Consider the following 12248-nt stretch of genomic DNA (forward strand, 5'->3'; position numbering starts at 1 on the left):
ACTTTGTTCCACCCAGATTCTACATGAACAAGTTACGTTTCATAGTTTTCTCAAGCTGACATATTTTATCAGTAGTTAGTCATTAAATATTGGACTGATCCATATTGACTCATTCTAATGTGGAAGACTCAACCTACCCAACCAAAAGGCTCCTTTTCCAAATAGGAATAGATGATTATTCATTTGGTTTGCTAAAAATAGCCAAATGTCTTGATGAGAAGTGCAAAGAGAAATATTGGATGACTTGAAACTTTAAAAAGTAGCTGTAATTGTAGTTTATTTCTTTGTATGTGACAAGGGACTTGGTCAGAAATGGAAGTAAAGCCCCCCTATGTGTATTTGTCTTGATGTAGGGCTGACCTGATTGGAGCAGATGACACTGAGGATGTCTACTTGGATCCTCTTGGTGCAAGTTAAGTGGAATTTTTTCATGTAGAATTATTGTTAGTATGTGCAGTGTTATTAAACATAGGTTTCATCCATATTTCTTGCTTCCCATGAGGAAGAATTCAAATCTTTGTAGCGCTTTCAAACAAAAAAGCCCCTTTCCCAAATTGGAAAGGATAATTTTTAATGTTAACTTCGGTTTTCCTGGGAGAGGGCTAGCCAGCTCACCCAGTCGTGTCTAGTGGGCCAAGAAGTTGAAGTAAAGTGGGTAATGGGTTGTTTGATTTGTGTTATTAGGGTCTAAAGAAATATTGTTATTGTTTTTTTAAATTGAGATGATCCACTCCCATCTTGTTTTTTTGTATGTTTTTTCCCTCTACGTAAGACCTGTCTGCTGCACATCACCTTCTGGACCTAGACTTACTCTAACAAGTTACTAAGTGTAAATATTTTCATGAAGGTAATTTTGCTTTTTAATTGGGTATTCTTCTTGTGAAATATCCAAAATGGTCCTTTTGTAATGAGGACTAATCAATTTATATATTCTTAAATTGGAGAGCTGTCAACCCAAAAGGCTCCTTTCCCAAATTTGAATTGATAATGTTGCATTACAAAATTGGTGTTACTGGGTGAGGGCTAGCCAGCTCACCCGGTCACTAACAATGGTCAATTTAATTTAAGAACAGTGCAAATTGCTTTAGGTCCCAAAAAATCATCTTTGATTGTTGTTGCTGTTTGTATGTGACAAGGGACTTGTTCAGAAATCACCCTAATCTTGTTTTCTTCTCTTAGGCATGGCATGTTTGTTGGAGATGAGACTTTTTTCCACCCAGATTCTACTTCAACAAGTTAAGTATAATAGTTTCATCAAGGTGATAAATGTAGTCAGTAGTTAGTGTGTAATAAAAAATTGGAATGCTACATATTTACAGATTCTAATGTGGAGGATCTCAATCTTCTAGAGATAATTGTTCAACAGAAAGGCACCTTTTGACAAATAGCAATAGATAATTATAAAATTGGTTGTTACCGGGCGAGGGTTAGCCAGCTCACCCGGTCACTAACAATGGTCAATTTAATTTAAGAACAGTGCAAATTGCTTTAGGTCCCAAAAAATAATCATTGATTATTGTTGCTATGTTTGTATGTGACAAGGGACTTGTTCAGAATTCACCCTAATATTGTTGTCTGTTTTCTTCACATAGTCTGTTTGCTGGAGATGAGACTTTTTTCCACCCCGAATCTGCTTCAACAAGTTAAGTATAATAGTTTCATCAAGCTGATCAATTTAGTCAGTAGTTGGTGTGTCATTAAATATTGGAATGATCCATATCTACTCATTTTAATGTGGAAGACCTCAATCTTCTGGAGATAATTGTTCAACCAAAAGGCACCTTTTCCAAATTGCAATTGGTCAATCAAAATTTGATTTGACTGGGTGAGGGCTAGCCAGCTTGCACGGTCACTAACCATGGACAATTTTAAATAATGAATAGTGCCAAATGATTCGGGTCCAAAACAAATCAAAAATGGGATTCTAATGTGTTTGTATGTGACCTTTTTGGAAATGGAGGTGATTCCCCCTAATTTTGTTCTCTATTCTTCATTTAAGGACTGACCAGTTTGCTGCAGATGCCACTTTATTCCACCCAGCTTCAACTTTAACAAGTTAAGTCTAATTGTTTCTTATTGCTGATTGATTAAATGGTGTTCCAAATGTCATGAAACATAGCAAAGAATCCAAATTTCTCAAATCTAATGAGGACAAATCCAAATTATCTTGGAGAGCTCTAAAACCAAAAGGCTCAATAAAAAAAAAGAAATTGAATGTTTAATCTGAAAATTGGATTAACTGGGCTGAGGGCTAGCCAGCTCGCCCGGTCGTGTATTCTGGCCCAACAATGGCCATGTAAATAGAAGAAAACACAACCAAAAATCTACCAATTTTTGCTGTGTGAAAGGACCATGTAGATACCTTAATGTAGTTCTTGTTGTTTTCACCTATGTATGAGCTTTTTGTTACAGATGAGAGTTTGTTCCATCTGGTGGACCAAGACAGGTTGTATGGTTTTTATGATATCTTTTATGGATTTCAAGGGCAGAACTTTCACTGGGCTTTGTCTATCATGTGCACCACAACATTGCTGAAGTGATTTATTGTGCAAGAAGTTCCTTAATGAAATATGTGGATGTCTAACCTTGTTTGATTTAATTTATGAGACAGATCCTGATCTTCAACTGGATTTGAATGTAAGTGTCTGGAATGGAGTTCATGTCAAAAGATGTATGTTTTGATACTTGTCTATTTATTATTGGATAGTTTTGGATCTTCAACTGGAGATGTTTGGAAGTGTCTGGCCAGGTCTGACAATGACTACTTGGATGCCTTTTGGAGCAAGTTAAGTCGAATACTTTCATCATGCTGAAAGATTGTTATTAAACACAGGTTTCATCCAAATGTCTGTTGTGCTGTCAAATATGAATTGTCATTTCCCAAATAGGGAAATGTCATCTAAAATTTGGTATTACTGGGAGAGGGCTAGCCAGCTCACCCAGTCGTGTAAAGTGGGCCAATAAGTGTAATTAAGTAAATTGGGTAATGTGTTTGATTAGCATTATTGGGGTGTAAAGAAATATTGTGATTGTTTTTTTTTTAAATAGATATCATCCACTCCCCAAATTAAAAATGTGATGTATTTAGTTGGATGTGACCACTTTGCAAATGGAGGTCATGCCCCCTAATGTTGTTGTCTTTTCTTCATAGAAGGACTGATCAGTTTGCTGCAGATGACACTTAATTCAACCCAGATTCAACTTTAACATGTTAAGTATAGTACTTATTGTTATTATTGATTAAATGATGTTTCGAGTGTGTCATTAAACATAGCCAACAATCCTAATTCGGTAAATGTATTGAGGAAGACTCAAAATATTCTTCCAGAGCTCTAAAACTAAATGGTTCATTTCAAAAACTAATTAATGATAATGTTCCAATTGGATTAACTGGGTTGAGGGCTAGCCAGCTTGCCCAGTCGTGTATTGTGGTCTAAAAATGGCCATGTTAATAGCAAATAGGCCAAATTGGTGTTTGTTGGTTTTGTAGTTTCATGTGTGAAAGGACCTGTTGCCAAATGGAGATGATCAACCATCGATGTTTTTATTGTTTTCACCTATGTATGAGCGTTTTGTTACAGATGATATTTTGTTCCATCTGGTGGACCAAGACAGGTTGTATGGTTTTCATTATATGTTTTCTGGATTTCAAGGGCAGAGCTTTCACTGGGCTTTTTCTATCACGTGCACCACAACTTTGCTGAAGTTATTTATTGTGCAAGAACTTCCTTAATGATATATGTGGATGTCTAACCGTGTTTGATTTCATTGATTCGACAGATCCTGATCTTCAACGGGATTTGAATGTAAGTGTCTGGAATTGAGTTCATGTCAAATGATGTATGTTTTGATACTTGTCTTTTTATTATTTGATAGTTTTGGCTCCCCAACTGGAGATGTTTGGAAGTGTCTTGCCACGTCTGACCATGACTACTTGGATGCTCTTGGAGCAAGTTAAGTCGAATACTTTCATCGTGCAGAAAGATTGTTATAAAAGTTAGGTTTCATCCAAATTCTGTAGTGATGTCAAATATGAAATCTCATTTCCCAAATTGGAAAAGTCATCCAAAATTTGGTATTATTTGTAGTTAATTTAAGTCAATTGGGTATAGTGGTTTTTGTTGTAATGTAGTCATTTAACCTAGTGGTGACATTTCAGAATTGTCCTTCTTTTTGTAATGAGGAAGAATGTAATCATTATTTTGAGAGCTGTCAATCCAAAAGGCTCATTTCCCAAATTTAAACTACAAGTTGTTTAATCCCAAATTTGTGTTACCGGATGAGGGCTAGCCAGCTCGCACGGTTACTAACAATGGACAATTTAATGAATGAATAGTGGCAAATGATTTAGGTCCGAAAAAAATCCGAAATGCTATTTGTATGTGACCTGTTTGCAAATGGAGGTCATGCCCCCTAATGTTGTTATCTTTTCTTCATTGAAGGACTGTTTGCTGCAGATGTCACTTTATTCAACCCAGATTCAACTTTAACATGTTAAGTATGATAGTTATATTTATTCCTGACTGATTTAAATGATGTTCCAAGTGTGTCACCAAACATAGCAAACAATCATAATTCGTCCAATCTATTGAGGAAGACTCAAAATAGTCTTCCAGAGCTTTAAAACCAAAAGGCTCCTTTCCAAAAATTATTAATGTTAATGTTCAAATTGGATTAACTGGGCTGAGGGCTAGCCAGCTCGCCCAGTCTATTTTGGTCTAAAAAGGGCCAACTTAATGGAAAATAGCCAAATTTGGTGGTTGTTTTGTTGTATGTGTGAAAGGACCTGTGGGCAAATGTAGATATCATAAAGTAGTTGTTGTATTTTTTGACCTATGTATGAGCTTTTTGTTATAGATGACACCTTTGTTCCGTCTGGTGGACCAAGACAGGTTGTATGGCTTTCATTATATCTTTAATGGATTTCAGAGGCTGAACTCTTCACTGGGCTTTTTCTATTACGTGCACCACAACTATGCTGAAGTGATTGTTTGTATCGAATAACCTTGTTAATGTTATGTGGATGTCTAACCCTGTTTGATTTCATTTCTTAGACCGATCCTGATCTTCAACTGGATTAGAATGTAAGTGTCTGGAATGTAGTTCATGTGTAATGATATTTGATTTGATATGAGTCTTAACTTGTTTTAATTAGGTTTGGATCCGTGACCGGAGATGATTGGAAGAGTCTGGCCTCGTCCGTTTGGTCTTCGAGTTCCGCGAATGGATAAGTTTATTTCCTTCTGCATTTGTGAGATGAAATTCCAAAAAGTAATTTAAATGTAGCTAATGTTAGTTATTGTATTGGCAGAAATTGATATCCAAGTGAAGACGATCGTAAATCTCTGGCTAGGTCTACCGCTTGTACGTTGAGTGCTGCCAATTGTGAAATCTTGACAAATATTTCATTAAGTGCCAAGGAGTAGTTTGCTAATGTTAGGTGCTTGTCTAACCATGTTTATTATATTTTTCACAGTAGTGGATTTCCAACTGGAGATGATCCCAAGTGTCTGGCCATTGAGAGGTGACATTGCCCAAGTGTGGTGAATGTATTTATTTCCAATGAAAATAGTGAATCTAGACTTTGAATTTTGCTAATGTTAATTATTTAATTGGACAGCACTTGTTATCCAAGTTCAGATGATCCAAAATCTCTGGCTAGATCTATAGCTTGGACATTGGGTGCTGGCCCTTGTTTATATATTTGATATAGGAAATAGTATCTAAGGAAGAGGATGTTTGCTCATTTTTGTGCGTGTTTGATTATATTGAATTGACAGAAATGGATCTCCAAGTGCAGCTGATCCTAAATTTCTGGCTAGATCTATTGCTTGGATTTTGAGTGCTGTCAATGGTGTGTTGGAGGTTTCTAATCACATTGGGGGCCTAAAATGTCATGTTTAACCATGTCTGATCGATTTGTGATAGATCTTGATTAGTCTCTGGCCAGGTCAACTGATTGGACATGGGTGGCTGCCATGGCTAATAGATGTGTAAGTAAAGTCCCAACTTATTTAGAGAGCGATGACTTTTGATAACGTTATGTTTAATTGTAATTCTTGCAGTATGGACACAAGTTGATGATTGCCTTTGGAAGAAGTTTCATGGAGTAGTCTGTGCCTATTGGGGTCTTGATTGATAGGTATTTATCAAACTGATTTAATCAAGACATAGGTTGGGTAGTTGGAGATGTCAGGGTGTCTCTTACAATGTGTATTGTCATTGTTTTTGTAGGTGGTTTGTCGTCTACATTCTGGCAGGATGTGACCATCTTCACCAGAAGTGTCAACATCTGGCGACAGCCTTGGACTGACTGACATTGGACGATGCTGTGGGACTGATGACTTTGGAGGTGGCAAGTTTATTAGTATAGCTTGTGGTTTATTTTGTGTAGATTTTAGTCAGTAAAAAAAAAGAAGTGGTATTTGTAGAAATGCAAAATTCACTAATGTTTAGTTTTGGTCCACATGAGATGTGGCAAAAGAGTCTGGATGATTGTAGTATTAGAAGAGTGCATAGGTAATGTTAAAAGTAATGTAAAGGTCTGGTTTAAAGATGTAGTAGTTATTGTTTTTTAATTGTGTTTTTTTTTTTTTGTTTAAGTGTCAAGGTGATTGGAAGGCCATCTGGAGAACAAGGAGTGGAGGATGGTTGACAGCGCATGAAGATAGTAGTTTTTGCTGGGTAAGGAGGTTAGAAAACTCTGATGGTAAATGTTATTCTCCTTTTTTATGACTAATGTTTTTGTTATCTATTTTTCAAAGTTAGCCAATGGATGAGCCTGTCAAGATGGTGGTTGTGCAGAAGGCAACGATTGTGTCAAATGAAGGTGAAGTTTTAGTTAGGATTGGAGTGATTTTCAATTGGGTGGATAATTGTATACTTTTTAATGTGTTGCTAGGTTGTTTGTTACCCCTGGAGGAAGGAGTTGGTGAAGAGTGAGGGTGTGTCATGTCACGATGATTGGTGGGGAAAGAGAGGCCCCAAGTCCAGGTACAGTTTAATTCTAATGTTAACATTTTGGCATTTAATGGAAAGGATTGAACGTCATTGACTGTGTGTTTGCAGCCGGGATTGGTGTAGGAGCCCAAAAGGACTGGATGCAAGTGCTAATGGTTAGTAGAAGATGTAAACCCGTGTGGATTAATGTTTTTTTAGTGGCCAAATACTAAAAGAAGTGTCATTTTTGTAGGTAAAGCAATGCAGAGTGGAGCCTCTCGGGGAAAAGCCGGTCTCATCCGGATTCTCGTCGGACTCTCCACCCGGACTTCAAAGTATGTCAAGTTGTTTGAATAGTTCAAATGATCAAAATGTACACTCCAAGATTTCTTGGCAGTTGAAAACCTAGTGCATCTAACATATTCAGTGATTGAAGACTTTGGTCTAGTTTTCCTCTGGAAGGAAAGATGAAATGTTACATGGCTGTGTTGTCTATTTTTGTTTGAAGGGACAATGTATTAAAATCGTGTGTTTTCACAGGTGCCATCTTTGCGGTGCTCCCGGAGGAGGAGGACATCGCTGGACCCTTTCTCCTTGGTCTACCTGGCTGGAAGTGGAACGATGACGCGATAGCGCCGAAGGACGTCGTGGGAGTAGACACTTTGCCCCTTGGATTCCCCCACGGAGACGGACTACAATTCCCACCCCACGGAGACGGACTACTACAATTCCCACCCCACGGAGACGGACTACTACACTTCCCACCCCACGGAGACGGACTACTACAATTCCCCCCCCACGGAGACGGACTACTACAATTCCCCCCCCCCACGGAGACGGACTACTACAATTCCCACCCCACGGAGACGGACTACTTTGTCATGTAATGTAGGAAGGTATGTGTTAAGTTAGAACGGATTTTGGCCAAGTACAGAATGTTCGCTAAAGTAGCATGGTAGTTTAGGGTTTTGATAAGGGGGTTCATTTGAGAAGCACTGTGTACTGGCTGTATTGAGTTTTAATATCTAAAAATATAACTTAATGTTAATCTCAAATAATGGTAATATGTAATGATAAATTCAATGCCAAAGTGGTTTATCAAAGATGTGTCATGTGCAAGACGTCAGTTTGTCAGGGGGTGTGAGGGCCCCACACTCCTATCAAATTGAAAGAATGCATATGCGTGTCGATGGTGGCCGCTTTGGTTCCTAATGGGGCTAATATAAATAGTATTGATAACTAACTAAGCATTTCTTAAATAATTAATAGACTGAATAGGATTAGAGTTTATAAATAAAAAATCCTAGATAGATTTTAAAAGTAGGTGTTTGATTTTGGTTCTGTAGTATACTGTAAAATGTTAGTATAAATTCAATATAGAAAGTACACAGGGGTTAATTTGTAGGATAAGAATAGATAGTTATTTAATGGTTTTGAAGGGACATGTTTTAGCTTTGCATCTTGTATTTGGCCAAAAGTAGTCTTTTATGTTAGGTTAATGAAGTGTTTGATCATCCATGTGAAAAACCATTGTTCACTATTTCAATGTCTGGGTTGTATATTTGGAATAAAGAACTGACAAAAGATACTTTCAGTGGTTTGTAATCTTTCGAAATTATTTGTACTGTAATAGTCTAAATTATTTTAGGGATGTTTAAAAACTAATTTTCTAATTAAGAAAACCTCTAATCTAAGGTTCAATCTAATTTTAATCAAATGCCAACTAAAATTGTAAGACTTAAAATCAAAATTCAAAGAGTTGATTCTTAATGTTAGGTAAAAGAGAAGTTTCAAACTAGTTGATGTATGGAAGGATAACAGTATTTGACTTTTGTGCAAGTAGAAGCTTGAATGTAGCAGTTAAAAGGGTTTTCACATGAGGGAGCACTAATCTTTAGACAAATGCAAAATCTAATGAAGTTTGGTAATAATTGATTCTAAAATAGGTCACTTTCAATGTGGAAACAAAGGACTTGTACGCACCCAAACCGCCAACAAAAAATGGCAAAGGCAAACGAGGCAGAAAGGGAAAACCTCCAAAATCTCCCAAACCACTCGGGGAAGACGAGGAAGTCGGCCTTCAAAAAAGCCTGAAGTTCAACTTCGATGAAGTCAACGATAGCCCGAGGATACATCTGCCCCTGACATACTCGCCGGAAAGCCCCGACAAAGGCCGACACTACCGCTCCAACTCGCCGTTGCCCTCCATTCAGCTGCAGGCCCAGTCTCCCTCCGGTACACAAAAACATCAGGCGGTCCAAGACCTTCCAGCTACCAACACCTTTGTAGGCACTGGAGGAGATGACCACTCCACTGGCTCAGACCAGTACTCTGATTACAGCTACAAGACCAGTCAACCCAAGTACAACAAACAGCACCCCCATCGGCGAGTGACCTTCTCCACCGCCAACCCCGTGCAGGACCTGCAGGATAACTCTCAGCACAGTTACTATGACAGCGGTCTGGAAGAATTCGAGACCCCCAGCAGCAAGTCGTCATCTGGCCCTCGCACGGGACCCTTGACCCTGTCCGAAGAGCACTACGAGCGGACCACTCCAGATGGGAGCATCGGAGAGAGCGAGCACCCTGAAAACGACATTCGCTCGCTGCCCGATGTGATGAATAAAGCTAAACTGTACTCTGGTACAGTTTAGCTTTATTCTTAGTAAAGCAATCCACCTTTTTGGGGGAGTATTTAAAGACTGCATAGGGAAGAATTTGATTTGAAATAGCTTGGTGTTAGTTATTATGTTCTCTGAGTCAGCTAAAAATGCAATGGTGGTTTTGTAAAGAAATAGCTATGATGATGTACATGTCTAAATTGGTGGTTTGTAGCCGAAATTTTGTGATTGTTGTTATTTCAAGTGAATTGTTTACTGTCTATGATGATATTTTTCAATAGGTATCAAAGTCTTGGGTATTTAATGTGGTCTAGTTTTAAGATTGGTTAGTAAATAAAGTCCTAGTTGTTTTGTTTTGGTTCTTACCCCCTTAAGGTTGTATGCCTAGTCTCAGGCTAAGAACCTCTTTAGGTAATGGATTCATAGAAGTGTTTTAAAGTAATGTCATTAGAAAAAGAAAGAGACTAATGATACAATTTAGTTAAAGCTCCCAATAGTTTTGGGCCATAGTTAGTATTCTAGATAAGACTGGTTGGAATGGAGTATATGTACTAGATAATAGTATCATTGACTTCCTCACTGACAGACCACAATATGTGAGACTCCAGGACTGTACGTCTGATGTGGTAGCTTTGCAGCACGGGGGCCCCACAAGGCACAGTGCTCTCTCCACTCCTCTTCTCCCTCTACACATCGGACTTGAAACATAATACAGACACCTGCCACCTCCAGAAGTTCTCCGACGACACCGCTAGCGTTGGACGAGTGACGGACGGGAACGACCTGGAGTACAGGGGAGTCATCACAGCCTTTGTTGACCGGTGTAGGCAAAACCACCTTCTACATCCAACACCAGTAAGACCAAGGAAAATGGTCATGGATTTTCGGAGGAATCCTCAACAGACCACTCAGGTGAACATCCAGGGTACGACATTGAAATCGTGGAGAATTTGAAGTACCTGGGTGTTCACCTCAACCAACAAACTAGATTGGTCCACAAACACAGATGCCCTGTACAAAAGGGGCCAGAGCCGCCTCACCTACTGAGGAGTCTACGGTCCGGTACTTCGGAGTGTGCAGGACATTGCTGAGGACTTTTTACGACACTGTGGTGGCCTCTGCAGTGTTTTATGCAGTGGTTTGTTGGGGATGCGGGAGCACGGAGAGGGACAGGAACAGGCTGAATAAGCTGGTCAGGAGGGCCAGCTCTGTTCTGGGCTGTCCTTTGGACTCTGTGGAGGAAGTGGGAGAGCGGAGGATGCTGACCAGGATGATGTCCATCATGGACAGCACCTCCCACCCCCTGCATGAGTCTACGGAGTCCCCTCCCCAAAGACTGCGGCACCCCTCATTGCAGGAAGGAGCGCTTCCGCAGATCCTTCGTCCCATCCAGGCTCTTTAACAAAAGAATGGCTGTGTTGTGTTAAGACCTACCGTATGCATGCATGTATGTATAATATATGTGCTTATGTATATATGCATGTGTATGTGTGTGTACATGTGTTATGGTACACCCTATGTGTATATGTATTTTCAGCAACACGCTTATGTATATTTATGTATTTATTTATTTATTGACCTACTTCTTCTTACCTATCTATTTATTAAAATGTATTTTGCTGTGTCTGCATTCTCACCCTCTTGCTACTGTCACAACGACATTTCCCGAATATGGGATGAATAAAGTTATCCAATCCCCAATGATTGGACTGCTTTGAGTATGTATTTCTTAAATAGTGGGGTGTGTAGTTTTATGCCTGTGAGGTGGAGATGTAGGAAGTGTTATTTTCCCCCCAGACTAAAGAATATAGAGTCCATGCTCCAAGCTTTTTAACTGTCAGTCATCTAAAAACCACTATAGTTGGAGGGGATGCTATGGTGAGCTTTGGTTTGGGTGGTGCCAATAAAAGATGGTCATTGAGAGAAGCCTAGCTTTGGCTAAGGGATCCCTCAATGAGGCCGTATTTCCTGAGTTGCGTGTGGTGGTGCTGCTTCCATTGATTATTGGTGGTAGTTAAATTAATTAGTATAGGCAAATGAGTGGTTCAAAGTAATTGTGATTAAAAGTAGTGGTGGGTATAATGGGTGAGATTGAATATGTAACAAGTGCAGCAGTGGAAAATGTCTTGTGCAAACTGTCCATGGTGGCTGATCCTTTCCTTAGTTTTGTGTAGTACAGGTTAGTGTTATTAGTGGGTGTTGGGGAATCATACTACCCAGTTTGGAGCAACCAGTAGTGAGGATTGTTCATGGTTGGAGTGGTAGGGAATATGTGAGTGGGCCATGTTTATTGTAAGGGTTGTTCATGGCTTACCCCACAGTAAGCCCCACTGCACCCTTCACCCAAAGTGAGCCCTCTCCAAACCTGTCCTTCATCCTACAAAAGGCCGCCCACCACCCCCAACCCCCAAGATTCAAGAGGAGAGACGGCAGACAGAAGACGACAACAGAGAAAGTGGCAGGAGGAATAGAAATAAATAATAATAGCTTGACTACTTTTTGTGAAATTCTTCCTAGTGTGCTTTACAACACCAGAAGTTGAATTATGTTTCAAGTCCCTATCATGGAATCCACCCTACCATCCATCCTTAGTTTTTAAGGCTGGGACGACACCTTAAGTGCATCTGTACATGGACTATCCCATAAGTTAGTGGGGTGCCAGTATTTCCCCCTAGCCCTTCATGGAAT

At 39.3% G+C, this 12248-nt stretch overlaps 1 protein-coding gene and 3 long non-coding RNA genes across 6 annotated transcripts; all 4 read left to right on the forward strand.

The window, feature by feature from the left end:
• The first annotated feature begins 476 nt into the window (after nucleotides 1-476).
• On the forward strand, nucleotides 477-2580 carry LOC144066225 (uncharacterized). Its single transcript, XR_013297412.1, has 3 exons — nucleotides 477-847; nucleotides 1180-1235; nucleotides 2000-2580. It is a non-coding gene; the product is annotated as an uncharacterized LOC144066225 (long non-coding RNA).
• Nucleotides 2581-3159: 579 nt separating this feature from the next.
• LOC144066224 (uncharacterized) lies at nucleotides 3160-6687 on the forward strand. 3 transcript variants are annotated; one of them, XR_013297410.1, is made up of 7 exons: nucleotides 3160-3615; nucleotides 4893-5084; nucleotides 5156-5524; nucleotides 5929-5993; nucleotides 6066-6142; nucleotides 6235-6352; nucleotides 6604-6687. It is a non-coding gene; the product is annotated as an uncharacterized LOC144066224 (long non-coding RNA). The 3 variants fall into 3 exon arrangements; XR_013297411.1 differs by lacking the exon at nucleotides 3160-3615 and having other exon boundaries at nucleotides 4526-5084; nucleotides 5156-5271; nucleotides 5477-5524; XR_013297409.1 differs by lacking the exon at nucleotides 3160-3615 and having other exon boundaries at nucleotides 4527-5084.
• Nucleotides 6688-7203: 516 nt separating this feature from the next.
• Nucleotides 7204-8527, forward strand: LOC144065808 (uncharacterized). The gene is made up of 2 exons (XR_013297301.1): nucleotides 7204-7274; nucleotides 7480-8527. It is a non-coding gene; the product is annotated as an uncharacterized LOC144065808 (long non-coding RNA).
• A 128-nt stretch (nucleotides 8528-8655) lies between these two features.
• On the forward strand, nucleotides 8656-9593 carry LOC144066139 (protocadherin-1-like). Its single transcript, XM_077589485.1, has 2 exons — nucleotides 8656-8670; nucleotides 8886-9593. Exons 1-2 carry the CDS (start codon nucleotides 8656-8658, stop codon nucleotides 9591-9593), a joined length of 723 nt encoding a protein of 240 aa, XP_077445611.1.
• Nucleotides 9594-12248: the final 2655 nt, after the last annotated feature.

The sequence above is a fragment of the Stigmatopora argus genome, chromosome 20 (genome assembly GCF_051989625.1).
Source record: "Stigmatopora argus isolate UIUO_Sarg chromosome 20, RoL_Sarg_1.0, whole genome shotgun sequence".
Classification (NCBI taxonomy): Eukaryota; Metazoa; Chordata; class Actinopteri; order Syngnathiformes; family Syngnathidae; genus Stigmatopora; species Stigmatopora argus.